This window comes from Cupressus sempervirens, chromosome 10 (assembly GCF_028749045.1).
Source record: "Cupressus sempervirens isolate cs-2001-9-10 chromosome 10, ASM2874904v1, whole genome shotgun sequence".
In the NCBI taxonomy this organism is placed as follows: Eukaryota; Viridiplantae; Streptophyta; class Pinopsida; order Cupressales; family Cupressaceae; genus Cupressus; species Cupressus sempervirens.
This window is the reverse complement of record NC_143127.1, coordinates 531,045,286-531,061,071: the sequence shown is the minus strand read 5'-3', so window position 1 is coordinate 531,061,071 and position 15,786 is coordinate 531,045,286. Positions and strand designations below refer to the sequence as shown.

General features: G+C 33.0%; 1 protein-coding gene across 2 annotated transcripts in view; it reads right to left on the bottom strand.

Annotated features, from left to right (window-relative positions):
- Positions 1-15,786, bottom strand: part of LOC149534983 (5'-3' exonuclease family protein) — a 76,518-nt gene that overhangs the window by 37,235 nt on the left and 23,497 nt on the right. For both annotated transcript variants that reach the window (XM_089803937.1, XM_089803936.1), the window contains exon 2: positions 13,357-13,536. In XM_089803937.1, the coding sequence (XP_089660063.1) occupies positions 13,357-13,536 (180 nt within the window). The remainder of the gene's footprint in view (positions 1-13,356; positions 13,537-15,786) is intronic.

The following is a 15,786-nucleotide window of genomic DNA, read 5'->3' as shown; positions in this document are numbered from 1 at the left end:
TCTTTGACACTTTGAAAACCTTCTTGACGATGTTTGAATGTACACTCGAAACAACTTTCCATCAGCACCTTTAACTCCCTTTATTTTTATTTTTTATTTTTTATTTTTAGAAGTAAAGTGTTTGGTGCATGGGAATGCGTGTAAACGGAGATTGCTGATTTTCAAAAAGTGACTTGGGCTTTCAAGATGTCACTACACGGAAAATGGATTATATGTAAATGCAACATCTAACAGAAGGTGGAGGGTGAAATGAGATGCAAGTGTGAGTGAAAGATAAGCTTTACATGCATATGCGGATGAAAATGAAGGATAACATGTAAAATATGTTATGAGGTGGAAACATGTATGGAAACATGTGCTTATTCATGTAAGTGCGAATGCGTATATGAAGATGGAAATGAAACAATGGAGGTGAGATAATGAATTATATAGTCACTTTTGGAGGAAGAAAGAAGTCAAAATTCACAGAAAGCGAAAATAACATCTTTTTGTCTTTTCAAAATATGACTTTTGATCAAAATTGGACCTTCTGGATACAATTACACGTAAGGCATTTCGTGTAATCGTGTTGTGCAAATAAAAGCGAAAAATGAGATGGATGAAAATGGAAACGGAAAATGGGATTACATGCATATGTGGATGGCGAATGAAGAGAAAAACATATAATCGCATTTGTCGGATGAAATGTGAGATGAAATGACATGGAAACGGAATGTGAAAAAATGAAATGATAATGCTTTCGCATGTAGTGAAGAAAAAACAAGTTTTTGGGAAAAAACTTGCAACTTCTCCAAAATGGAGAAAAATCAGCAACAAGCACACAAAACCAAAACAAAAGAAAAACATACCTTTGAAAACAACTCAAAACATGCTAAGATGCAATGCACTCCAAAGATGAAATTCGAATTTGGAACTTGGGGAAGAACCAAAAACATCAAAATGAAGGAGAAATTCATATTTAAAGGAAAAATGCATATTCTAAGGCAAAGATTCTCACAAATGGCATCCATTCAACGATTTCATGCATAAAATTAGCAAGGATAAGCATGAATTAAAATGTAAGAAAGAAGAGGTCCACTTACATGATGAATATGTGCCAAAAATGAAGGAAAAGATGCTCTTTGTTTGAATTTTTCTTCAAAAAATGATAAGAACTTTTCAAATCTCCAAAATCCGAATGATGAAGGGCAGCAAACAAGGAGATTATTTGGAAAAATGCCAAAACATGCCTTAGATTAGCTCCTTCTTGCAACGTTTTAAAGATTGCATGTTTTTGAGCCGTTTTTGCCAAAACAAGCAAAAAACGTGATCTTCAAAGCAAAATGTTTTGATGATTTAACACCAAAATAATGATCCTCAACCAATGTAATCACCTAATGAGATAAAAACAATTTGATCTCATGCAAAAACGTGATCAAACTTGGCAGATTTATGGAGTTTTATGCAAAAAACGTGCCCTAGCTTGGGAGTTTCAAACATGTTTTTGGATGCAATAACTTGACTTTTTGATGAGAGCAAAATGATCACCTCTCCAAAACATGATGAATGCAACTAATTTCATTCAAATCCATGGAGAAAATCAAAAGTTATGATCAAAATAGGAGGTTTTTGGAGCAAGAACATGTTTTCTTCACATAATAGGACATTTTTATGTTCATTACATATTTTAAAACATGTAAGAAGGCAAAATAGGACCTTTTTGAGTCCAATGCATGTTTTAAAAAATGTCTTGAGATATAATCTCACTTTTTGAAGCCCATGACATATTTTAAAATGTGCAAGTCTCCAAAATCTCACTTTTTGGAGTCACTTACATATTTTATAAACATATCTCACCTTTTTCATGCACAAGCATGAGAACTCCACTTTTCATGTTATTGCATCAAAAAGATCCACTTTTACAAACTTTTGATATAATGACTTGAAAAAGGTCCTCAAAATGAGTTTTTATATGCATTAGCATGAAAAATTTCCACTTTTCATAGTTTTTTACATGCATATGCACATAAAATGTCCACTTTAAGGCTTTTAAATTATGCATTTCACTTATTTTTATAAAAATGTCAACAATATGAGTCAAAAATAACATTTATGCATTATATTAATCAATATAAGTCATAAACATTAAGTTAAAGTGACATTTATATAAGTATTTGATTTTTAAAATAAAAAATTTAAAAAGTAACTATATAGTTCTATAGTAACTTTAAGTGAAAAATTAAAAACTAACTCAACTTAAAATTATAACATAAAGTGCACTATAGTCACTTTAAATTATAAATTTAAATGAAAAGCAACTTCAAAACATAACAAAAAGTGAGTAAAATGTTATATTTTCAAAAAGTGAATATCAAAATGAAAATATAACATCATATTTTTTTAATTCGTGCTGTTGCACCTAAAATGTCCACTTTTGAGGCACTAAAATGACCGTATCTCTTGACTGACAACTCCGATTGACCTCTAGGTTAGACCGAGTCGAAGTGGAAAACGAAAGGCATGACATGAGCAAAACCAAAGGACTAAAAACAAACAAATACAAACTCAAAAGCAAAAAACGGACTTTGAAGGCTTCAAAAATCAAGCGAAGGCCCGACAAAAAGAAAAACAAAAAGGACTTGACGAAGGTCTTCAATAAAACGATTCATTGTATCAATTGGTACCGATTGGTTGATCAATACTAACCAATTAAATAACGAAATAAACTCAGAGAAATGCGAAACTAAGTTTGAAAAAGTTTCATACTATTACCTACATTTTGTGGTGACAAAATGCAGAACAACAGTTGGCTCTGTCTGGGGAATGTTAAACTTTGACCTATTCCCTAAGTTTGTCCTATTCCCTAACCTTAACCTATTTTCTAACTAACTTTGACCTATTCAAACTGCAAGTCCTAATGTACTTGACCTACAATTTGATTACATGCAATGACTTTACAGGTTAAAAAATCACTTGCGATTACAACTTGTTTCCCTATTATATGTAATTTGTCAATTAAAAAATACAAAATGCATGATAAAAATAATCTAAGTGTCTAACAAGACACGACTCCTATTACATCATCCTTCTTCAATCTTCATGCTACTACAAAATGCTACATAATTGATGTGCTCATGTTTGGTTGAAATGTCTCAAACTAGAAAAGAAACCTACATCCTTGATTATTTTGCATCATAATGGTCATACTAGGAAAGCATATTTTCATTTTTCTTTCCATCTTTGCCTTGAAAGAATTCTATGCTCTTAATCAATTCATTACTTTCCCTTCTTGTATGGCTCCATCAAGTGGTTGTCCTTGCCTCATATCATTCTTTAGACTTGGAATCTATTTGCAAAATAATGCCAATGTCATCATCTTTTGCTTGGGTAGATCATACATGCAAACAGGAGAATCTGTGGATCTTTCTTCCAAGCTAGAACTTTGCAAATTTGAAGCTATGCATGTTGGATACTCAAATGAAAGGAATCAACTTTTAAAATTGGACAAAAGACAAGGTTTTTCTGGAGCACTGGAAATGAGGTGCAAGTGCATATATATATATATATAAGAGTGGGGTATCTCTTACTTATAATTGGGATTTTTAAATCCAATTACAAGATAATTTGGGAAGGTTTACTATCTGCAATTGGGTTTTTTAAGCCCACTTGCAGGTTGAAAAGAGAATTCATTTGTGTTTGATAAACACTTGCAAGTGGAGTTTTAAAATCCACTTGCAAGTAAAGGAAAAACTTTAACTATTTATCGCAAAATAAACTTACAAATGAGTTGCATTCTTGAATTTCTTTATTTGGGGGAAAACCATGCATTTCAACTTGCATAATTTTCAGGAAGAACATGTATTGTTAAAAACAATTCTCTCAAACTTTCAAGCTCAAAAACCCTCTTTTGAATCACCAAAAATGTAGAAAAGTTGCTAAAAAACGTGATAGCAAGGCAGTTGGAACAAAAACAGCTTGCACAAACTTAGAAGAAAACTTTCATCTCTTTTTTTCTAATTTAGGTTGTCACTTACTATTTCTTTCCAATCTTTGCTAACCTTTTTTTGGCCCCACCAAGCAGAGTAATGTCTTTGCCAAGCATGTAATCTTTTCATTTGAATTTTTTGATCTTCAAACACAGGCAAGCAGACGCCATTCACCCACCCTCTGTTATCCATCTGCCAAGCAGAGCACAAGCGGGCGCCATTTGCTTGCCCTCTTTCTAAAAATATTTTTTCAGTTATTTAAAACTCAACTTTTCTTTGTTTTTACATTGTTTTAGCATAGAATCATGGTCGGCAGTTGTTTTTTATATTTATCAACTCACAACCTAATAAAAACATCTTTGTGCACAACCAAACTTACGAATGATTTCTTTTTGAAAAAAAAATTATTCATTGGAATGTACTAATCGATGCACATAAGTCAAAATAAAAAATCTCATCATTCATGATCTCATTTACTAGAAGATACACGTACTTTGTTTTAAGCAGCTAACAGATTCTATAAGGAAAATAAATAATAATGAGAACAAGACATGTCATTATTTACTAACAATCTCATTCAAGGTTCATCAGCTGCTTCTCTTAGCTAAGAGACATGCTACCTTGGTAGTTATGTGGTGTTTTAGTGATTTTAGTATTGGAAAAAATTTAGTTTATGAAATTTGTTTATTTCTGTAAATGATCTATTTGGAAATCAGGTTAAGTAGGTAATTAATATTGTTATTTTTCTGGGAAAGTTTAGTTGATTAGAATAATTTGTAAATTAGGTGAGTTAGATAAAGTAGTTATCTTATTCAGAGTTAGCATTAACTAACATATACATCAATTAAGGGTTGAGTTAGAAGTTCATTTTATTAATGTTTGATTTCTTTTATAACTATCTAATAAATAGAGAGGTATTATTCACTCAAATTAATTAGTGTAGTTTCTAGTCTATCATCAATTATTATTTTTATGATTAGGCATTATTTTATATCTACTTTGGGAATCACAACACTTTTTTAGAAACTTTAGTTGTTTAGTATTTGTAGGAATTAACCTAACTATTACAGTCAAGAGTTATGGACTCTAATTTTAAAACACACATTGTTCTCATGTAGTTGCAATAGTAAGGTCCTTGTAATTTATTAGTCTAGAAGATTTGAATCGGATTGACATGTATAGCTACACTTGGATTGACATGTATAGCTATTAGAGTATGTTTACAAAAGTATTTGACTTGAGTTCATTATTTAGTGTATTTAGCAACTTATGAGTCTCTTAAAAATGTGTTTGACCTCTTGATGTGGTGGTGGTTGTGTTACTAGGATTGTGGGTTAAACTTAACTTTGAGTTGCTCCTATTTAGTGGTCATTTCCTCATATATGGGCATCTCTTTAATTCTTTTGCATGCAATAATAAGTTACATTTGAAGCATCATATCAATGATTTGAAGTATAGATTAATGCGAGAAACTTGGTGCATTATAAATTTTACATTTATTTAATACCTTTTTTACATTCGATTTTTAGTTTTCGTTTAATAAATTAAGCTCTTCAAATTATATCAAACTTTATTACTATTATTATTTCTTTATCATATAACCTGCTTTGTCAATTAACCCTTTTTCCCTTCAGAAGGGATCTATAATTATAAGCTCAAAAGCAAAGCTATGTGGCAAATAAGGGGGGCAATCTTTTCTAGCTCTTTTGTCCATGATTTTGTGTTCTTGCCTTTTGAGATTGTATCAGCCTTTTCAAGCCTCGAGGTTTGTGGCAAACAATGATGAGGCTCTCCTAATGCCAAATTCACAAGTATTTTATCACATTATTAGAAATCATTTTCTTTTGAATTTAGCAGAATCAAAACTTCTTGCCCTGCATTCGTCCCCATCATGCACAAGATGTTGTGAATCTCCTTGCTCTCACTTTAACTACTTCCAACACCATTGTTGCTCCCATTCAGTGCAGCATCTCAACATCACTTAATCACCTCTTGCTGATTACACTGTATGCTATTATCATCAAGCTGCAAGGTTTCAATCATAAGAAAAATGTCCCTTAAACAGCTTTTCAACCTACTCTGTTTTGTTGAAGATGGTAGCTGTGATAGAGATCTTTATCTTTGGAAATATGAACGTTATTATCATTATTGTCATCTTTAGCTGAGAAGGACACTTAAAGTTTAATTTGTAATATTATAAACGTAAATGACATGTGTCATTCACATGCATTGAGGCATGAATATTCGAAGAGTCATTTAATTATAGGAGTTATGAGAAACTCAAGAGATCTTCGATTAGAATATGAAGAGTCTCTTTTATTGTTATATATTCACATCAAGCAATAAGCATTGCACGCTTGAACTTTTATTATCAATAAAGATATATTTTGTTGTGTGTCTGGGTTTTTCCCTTCATTCTCGAAGGGTTTTCCCAGGATATTTCTGGTGTTCTCTTTTCCAATTTTGTCTCTTTATTATGTCTGATTATTTTCATGGATTTCTGGGCTCTAGTTTCAACATGGTATCAGAGTCATGATATCTTCTATATAGAAGTGTTAAATTTTATATAGATTGTCTATTTATGATGATCCTGATTTTTAAAAATTTATTTCTGAATGAATCTCATGATATTCTTGTTCGAATGTTTTGTACTGCTTCACCTTCATTAACTTTTGTGCAGTTGACTTTTGGCTTTAGTTCTAACAGTTTCTAATCTCTGGATATTTTTAAGCTTCTAATATTTGGATATCTAGAGAGGAATCATGCACGAGTTCCATGTTCTTTGTACCATGGTCTTTTGCAGCTTCGAGATTTTGGTACTGAACTCGTTGCAGTAGTCTTGGTTTCGATAAAAAAAAATTGTCGCTATCTAGATCATGTGATTTCGTTGGTGTTGCCATCTCGGCACTGTTTTTATTTAAACACAAAATGTATTTATCGTAGTTTGTTCATGTTTCAAGATATTATTGTGATCGGTTAGATTTATTTTGTCTTTTGTTACCACCGGGTTTTTCTTTTTTCACAGGTCTTCAATTTTTAATTGTTAGGGATCATGTTACGTAAGTTTATTTATTTTTATTGGGAACTTTTCATCTTTGTAACTGCCTTTTATGGTATCACCGTCCATTAAGCTTACGTGTGGCATTTCAGTTGTAATGTCAATATACTATTCTCTCCTCTTCGTCCTGTCTCCTCATCATATGTTAAATGTGTTCATGATAATCTCGATTAGTTTCTGGGAATTTTTGCATGTCGTGTTCTGTTGTCCCTAGCTTCTTCCGTTATTTTCTTCTTGAGAAGATTTATTTGTGTTTATCGTTTGTGTCACTTTTCGAGTGCTAAGCATGGGACTGAGACGGAAGCATCAATCTCAAAGCCCTCACATGTTCTAAATGATTTGAAGCGGGTGCTCGTGAAGAGTCTCTTGTGGCAATTTTTCAGCATTAGGTGTTTGGTCCTGTGATTTTTTTTATACCCAAAAAGGAATTGTAACTGGAGGCATTTTTTCTCAACTTCAAGCCAGAGCATGACCTTGTGGGGGCTTGGCCCTCACGTGAGTAGTGGTAACTCTGAATGCAAAACAATGGGAAAACAAAATAGCAAAGGGGTAGCCAGATGCGAGGATATTGAAGAACATAATATCGGGTGTTGTAATGCTTCTAGGGTTTGTAATAGATCGACTCTTAAAATAATTGTTGCAGTTGTTGTTAGTGTGAATCTTCTGTTTGTGGGTGTATATAACCTTCCCATGCTCAGAAAGCACAATGGAGGGAATACGGGAGAAAATTTGGAAGAAACGTTAAGCAGGTTTTTCATAAAGCGATTTCTGAGAACTAGATATCTGAATCAAACAGAGCATGCAGTTTGGTTAGAGGAGCAAATTTTATATTATTCAAAAGTAAAAGTGAGAAAGAGTCTTGTATCGGCTTATTCCCGACAGTAGAAATTTAGAACAGAAGGAGCAAAAGGGCTATGATAATGAGTGAACTTGATCTTGATATGTGTAAACTCTGTATGGGTACAGGTTGCAGAGATGAGTATTACATGAATTGCTTATGTTTTTTTTTTTTTTTATTCTATTATAGTCAAAAACTAGAGTGGTTACCATTCAGTATTTATAAATGTTGATTATAAATAGTGATTGATCTTTTATCTCTCATGGTTGTAGAGAATGCAACAAGAAAAAAAACAATAGGTTGAGATGGAGATATTTTCAAAGACATATTATTGCATTCAGATACAAAGCTCGGAGGGAGCTTGTGCTTCAGAGGGAGGCTTCATAGTTAAGAGGGAGTGTCTATGGAATCCCCTTTATTCTCATTTATGATTGTGATGTTTGTGATATCTGTAAAATTTGAGACTTAAAAGGAACTAAGTCTTGTTTTATGCATGTTTCTATTCTTGTGTGAATAAATGAGATTGTAAGATCAGCTATGATAACTCTTTCACTATGCGATAGTAATCATCGTGTTGAGAGAGTCCATGATGTCATCACGTTGAGAGATTCCGTGATGGGAGTTGATGTCATGTTGAGAGATTCCATGATAGTTCACATTGAGAGAGTCTGTGAACAAAGGCTTAGCTGTGAGTCTTACAAATCTTTTCATGTTGAGTGATTGTTACAAGTTTTTCATGTTGAGAGATTCCATGAATGAGATTAAATGTTACAAGGTTTCATGTTGAGCGATTCAATGAATGTGATTGATTGTTATTCATGAATCTTATAGAATATATGGGATAAGATTTCATCATTAACATTTTGGTTGTAGTCTTGTGTGATTGTTCAGCTAAAGATCTCTCTCTGGCTAAGAGGGAGTGTTGAAGATGGTAGCTGTGATAGAGATCTTTATCTCTGGAAATATGAAGGTTATTATCATTATTGTCATCTTCAGCTGAGAAGGACACTTAAAGTTTAATTTATAATATTATAAACGTAAATGACATGTGTCATTCACATGCATTGAGGCATGAATATTCGAAAAGTCATATTTAATTATAGGAGTTATGAGAAACTCAAGAGATCTTTGGTTAGAATATGAAGAGTCTCTTCTATTGTTATATATTCGCATCAAGCAATAAGCATTGCACACTTGAACTTTTATTATCAATAAAGATATATTTTGTTGTGTGGCTGGGTTTTTCCCTTCATTCTCGAAGGGTTTTCCCAGGATATTTCTGGTGTTCTCTTTTCTAGTTTTGTCTCTTTATTATGTCTGATTATTTTCATGGATTTCTGGGCTCTAGTTTCAACATGTTTAATCATACTAACTGTCAGCTTTTTTGAATAATTCCATTGTTTTCTCTGTATGTTATCCTCTTAAGTCAATTTGCTTCAAAATGAATGTTCATGTTTCTTTAAACATAGCAGATGTCATATCTTCTGGACTGTACGGTTTCAGCCATAAGAGTCTTGTCCCTTAAACAATTCATGGTTACTCTGATTGTGATATACATGATAATATAATTATTAATAAAAGGTTTCATGTAATAAATTAACATGTCTCTTTGATATTATATACCTCTCTTGCCTTTTGTCTAATATTTGTTGATCAATGACACGCTGGGCTCGAACCCTTGTGGGAGCTACATTTTACATCCACATGTCATTGATTTACTTTTCACTGTACATGACACAAACTGGTTAGAAAAGTAGAACAATGTTTGGATTTGGATAGTATGGATGCTTGAATGAGGTGTAACTGATGACAAGCTAGTCATTGCTTAGATCCCCTGGATCTAACCATATTTCTTTTTTGTGATTGCAAGGTCTTGCTCTTGGTAAGTAGGAGTAGAGAAAAGCTAGAGCATGAAGAGTCAAAGCATCAGCAAGTTCACCAGTCATTCAGGCAATGACTGGCCCCATGAGTCTTATGCCTCATTTTATTTTTCACACATGTATTCATACTGTAAATTCAAGCATTGAATTGTTTTCTTTAGCTAGTTTCACGGCTTGTTCAAAGCATTTGAATACTTTGATGAATAAGATTTATATTGACAGAAAAAATGTCTGATAATATATTAATTGATGTCATGTAGTTTCTCTTTTCTTCATAAAATATAGAATTTATGCAATAAATGGGATCAAAGTAACTGTCTTTTATACTATGGCATATAGTACTGAATCAGATTTAAAAATGATTACCCCGTAGCAAGCATAGCTCTACCTGATTTGAGCCTGTAAGTGAAAAATAGGTTACAATTCGCATAGTTCTTTACTTTTTTATATTTAAAACATAATATTTTCTTTTGTAAATTCTCTCATCTTTGGCATCTATGTCTGATAATCCATTGTCATTTGCATGGATGAAGCTTACTCAGTTGTCCCTTGGCCCTTCATTCCTATGTGAACCATTAGATCTTTGGAAGCATTGGTTTCAACCTTCATTGCTTTTTGTATTGCTTCCCCCAATATTTGGGGTTCTAGGAGATAGTTTTTCATTTTTATTAGCAAAGTCTTCTACAAATCCAATTTTCTTAAGATGAGTCGATTCTTTGAAATGCCACCCAAGATGTTTTTTTATCAAACCTACTAACGAGCTTGTGAGTGAATTCACTATAGCTGGTGATACTTCAGCGACCCTGACCAATGATGTCATAATTCCACCAATCATGGGATATTTTGGATAGGTAAAGGATGGAAAATTCAATACTGTGTTCTTCGGTCATAGGAAAATTATGAAAATCAACCTTCATCAAAAGCAAGTGATGTAAGTTATGTGAAAAGTGAATGTGAAGCTATTCGGTCAACTTGCTCAAAATCAATCCATACTTATGCATTTGATAAAAAAAATTGTGAATGGGAAGTTTCTTGGATGCAAGGATTTCAAAATTTACAGCCTGGAAGAATGGAATTCTTCATGAGTTTTCTGAAATCAGAGATGGTGAGAGATCCATCTTTGTGGTCGTTTGTGGCTCCATCCAAGAGCCATGATTGTGATTAATTGAATTGTATTTGAAGAAGTTTGAATTATTTTTATCACCTTTAGTGGCAGAGATTGAAATTGATAGCCAGCAAATAAAAATAACAGCCTCTAGATAAGAGATTGTGGTGTTAATAAGGCAGCCATTCCTAGTATTGCAGCGGTGTAAACCTCTAGTCTTGATGCCAAACCTTGAGCAATAATTGCATGGTAATTGGGAGTTGAACTTTCATTCCGGATATCGAAGCCTTCGAGTTTCCTTGCCTTGTATTAAGGATTGAGATCATTTTAGCCAGATTAAGGAGCTGCATTGCAAATCAGGTTCTCATAAATTGCACTTTAATTAATTTTCAACAATGGCCAATATATGCAATCAAGTTATATATTTAATTAATTGAGTTACTTTTGCATTGGTTTGCAAAAGCTACTTTGTTTTCATGCATTATTTTTATATATTCAAAATCACCAAAAAAAGCATATTTACCAAAAACAAGAAAAACAAATTCTTCAATGAACATTGACAGCAGTTGCCAGTAGAACAAGGGTAGGAACTTAATGTTAACAACTTATCTCATAGAGATCTTATCACGACATTAAATATGCTCCTATTTGAAGACTTTAATTTCAACACTTATCTCATTAAAGTGTTCAGACTTTATCACTCATTTTTTTCCTTTTTTGATCCGAAAAAAGAAAAGAATTTAAATCCTCTCTTTAATTGTAGACTTCAAAAAGGAAAATCCTTGACTCCCTTTTTATTTCTTAGATTTCAAATGAAAAGCCTTACCCCTTTCTTTATTTCTATATTTCAATAACAAGCAAAGTCTTAAACTCCTTTTTTATTTCCAGATCTAGGGAACAAAACAAAGCCTTAACTCCTTTTTAAAAATTCATGGGAAACATGGAATGGCTTTATGGAGAAAAAAAATGGGCCACTTGGTAACTTTGTAAAAAATCAACAATTTGATAGTTGATTTTAAGGTGTTCATTCTCGTAAGTACAATGGCATGGTCAGGCTTGACCTAGAATACTCTAAAATGATGGTTCCTTGAGGGATCTAGTGACGTAACTCCCGCTTCAAACCTTTGTGGATCTGGCCGCTACCATCCAAATCAAGCGAAATAAGTGTCAGATATGACTTTCTCAACTACTTTGAACTAGACAGTGAGATCAAAATTTCTTCAAGAAGATTCAAATAACCTGCAACTGAGAAGTCAAAGTATAAAAGCTCCTGAAATTGGTATTTTCTCCACAATTTCCTAATTCTCCAAATCAGCATATTCATGTTTTGAAAACCTATGTTACTGGTTCGGGTTTGGGTTTGGTTTTGGGAATGAGTGCAGGCACGCTAACCTAGTACGTGGGTGCATGATTATTTTGTGGGGTTTAGGTGGAGGTGTGTGTGTACATATTTTAGTCTTAGTAACCTTGTATGTTAGACATGGCACTAATTTGAGCAACATAAATGATTCAATGCACTGCCTATATGCTGTTCTGTATTTCTAAGTGCTGCATCATCCTTTTGGAATGGTATATGTAATTTTGAGCACTGAAAAAATCATTTACAAATTGGTGCATGCAATGAAACCTCAGAATTTTGTATCAATTTTCATGTAGATTTTTATCAGATCTTGCATATAGTAAAGGAACATTATCATTTCAATTTATGCGCAAACACAAATCTTTTTTGTTCATCCAGTATATGTTTTTCTTCATTTCTAACTCTCCAAGTAAAGAAATCTGCATAAACACATATCAAACCAATGTCACAATCGATGAACTCTGAAACTGTGTATTCATGCCATCAAAGAAACTACTAAAAGAGAAAAAATTTGGGTCAAAACTAACAGTATTTTATGAGCCATAGAGTTTTCTGCTGTTGACTGTCCAAATCTGAGCCTGCTCACAGGCCTGCAACATCCAGTACTACCACTTAAATTGAGGTATTTTGATGTCCTTTGTTTGCTAGTTGAATTAAAAATCATTTTATCTCAATGTTTCAAGCTGGCAATTAAAGTTTTCCACGTGCATTGATAAAAGCATTATGAATGGATGTGAAATCCTTGATCAGTCCTTATCAGCAATAAAAGTCAATTTGTGTTTTCAAGAATATTCTGTTTAGCAAAAATATTTCAAAAAAAAAATCAGGGCTAAAAGCTACGTGGAAATGAGAAACAGAAACAGACATTTGTTCATATTGGATGCACTTTAAGTGAAAAAAATGTTGTATTAAGAAATGTTATCATCCTCATGTTTATCTAATAGCTCCAAGTCTGAATAGACATTTTAATTCTAATAGTCTCTATTTCTATGACTCTTTCAAAGTCTTTGATTATTATATCAATCAATTTCATTTATATCGTTAAATGTTAAATAGAAAGATTCCTTAATGCAAAAACAAATAGTTCAAGCAAACAAAGAATCATGTATTCCAAAATTGTAGTGTAGATCAGCTATAGAAATGAGCTTACAGGTACATTGCATTCCCTAAGGAAGGCCTTGATATAAGGTAAGGCTAGTTGTAAGTTGGCAGTATTATTCTGAGACTTCCACCGATCAATTGGTGTTAATGGCATGATCCTCTTACGGTTTGCCTTGTAAGTAGGCAGTAACCTTCTCCTGTACTCATTTCCTTTCTCTCCATCCATAACCTAATGAAAATATATCATGAGAAAATATGAACAGATATATTCTGAGATATGGTTATTGAAAATCATATCTTGTATGATGACCCAAAAGATCTGCACAAGGAAAAAGCACGATCCTAATGAGCTCAGACAAAAGGGAAACTTACGTAAAGCATGTAAACTGCATCTTATGCATAGCTTAAGTGATGTTTAATGTTATTTATTTGCATATTAAAAAATGTTCCATTTATTTCATACTTATTTTTTTAATCTCTGTTATTCATATGTCAAATTATGCTCCTGATGATACTGTTTAGGAAAAACAAAATTCAGGTTTGAGAAAAAACTAATTATAGAAGAAAAAGTCACATTTCACATCTTTACTTAGATTTTAAAGAAGTGCAAAAAGAAAAATTTATAATTACAAATATTTCAAATTTAATTCTCATCTTTTCCCAAAGAAGTTTTCATCATGGTTTTTGATGATCTAAACCATAGTTGTGAAAAAATTCCAGATCAAAAGAGGCATGAATTTTTCTTTAAAAACTCGCCAAATTTTATGAAATCCCATCGACCCGCTCTGATACCATGCTATGATAAATCGATGTTGTTGTAGTTGTATTAAACAAAGGAGATGAAAGCTCCTTATATAAATTTACAAAGACAATGTTTCCAAAAGAAACAATTGTGAACTAAAGATGGAAATAGAAACTATTTAATAAACCAAAGACTTAACTAAGATGACCATTAAAGAAACATTAGAATATTTCAATATGCTTACCTCTATGGACTACATTATTTTGGTCTAGACAAGATTTATTAACAGTACCAAGCCATTGCCATTTCCACTTAATGGGAAATTTCTTAATTTCAGCTTATAGAAAACATCATACACTTTAGGTTGTGTGCTACAAATAATTTGTTAAAAGTATAGTAGCCAAGTAAATAAACTTCAATAACTTGAACTGGTGAGGTTTAAATTCTTGCAAGGTGTTGGAGTTATTGTCACAAGGCTCCAAAAATCCAAAATACTTGATTTAATAACGTCATGTAAAATATGTTTTTGTCAAAATAATATATTTTCCATTTTTGGTTCTAACATTCTGACAAATGAAACATGTTTTTCCTACCAATGTATTTCGAAAAGTATCACTAGTTAAGACTAGGACCTTCCAATTTGAAAGTTGATTTTCTTTACAATTCATGAATGTATTGGAGAGTTTCATCTACAAAATCTTGGGAACTAGAAAACTATACCATTTTGTTGGGTGGATATTTTGCAACTAATTGTTTTAAGGATCAATTACACAGTCCAAAACAATGGTTCAAGCCACAATGTGTGAGTCACAATCTCTCCTACTTATAAGGGAAGGCTTCCCTTCTTATTGCTACTAGAATCAACAAAACACTTTACTATAAGAACCTGTGTTGGTTCTAACTTCACCGACCCACTATTTTGATATGGAAATAATGTGTTATCTTAAAAATTGATAGTTATATGTAAGAACCCTTTGTCAATCTAGTTAGTTTCTTTCAATTTTGGATTTTGACATTATTGTCCAACACTTTGCATGCAAGCTTTAATACCACTGTAAGAACCTTGTTGGTTCTTCTCCTTCTCAAATGCTACTATTGGATATTGTTTTCCAATTTTGTATCTTTTGTGTTTTTAGATTTTTTGTTAGAAGTGTGGTTGTCATTGCACCAAAAGATCGACCTCTCGATTGCCGATACAACCACTAGACTTATAGAATCCACAGGAGGCGGTTAGCCCCTTGTCACAAATCTAGGGGGACTACTAACCATTTTGCTAACAGTCTCCCTCTCAACGTTACCCAAAGAGATTTGAGCCTGTGACGAAGCTTCGATACCACATGTTACAAGCGTGGTTGTCATTGCACCAAAAGATCGACCTTGCAATGTCCAATATAATCACTAGACTTTTAGAATCCAAAGGAGGCAGTTAGCCCCTTATCAGACCTGAGGGGAGTGCCAACCATTTTCTCAACAATTTTATGTTAGTTTTTGTATTTTGGAAATATAGATATACACAATACATAGAAACAAATATTGCAATTGATTAAGTTAAATTAAATACAATGATAAACCAGTGTAACGGGACTCGTCGAGTCAGCCTCAGACTCGGCAAGTCAGAGGCAGAGTCCACCTTTCCGAGGCAGACTGCCTCTTGACTCGGACTCTGCCGAGTCCTGTCCGAGTCCTGCCTGACTCGGCAAGTCCATGGACTCACCTGACTCGGCAAGTCCCGATGCC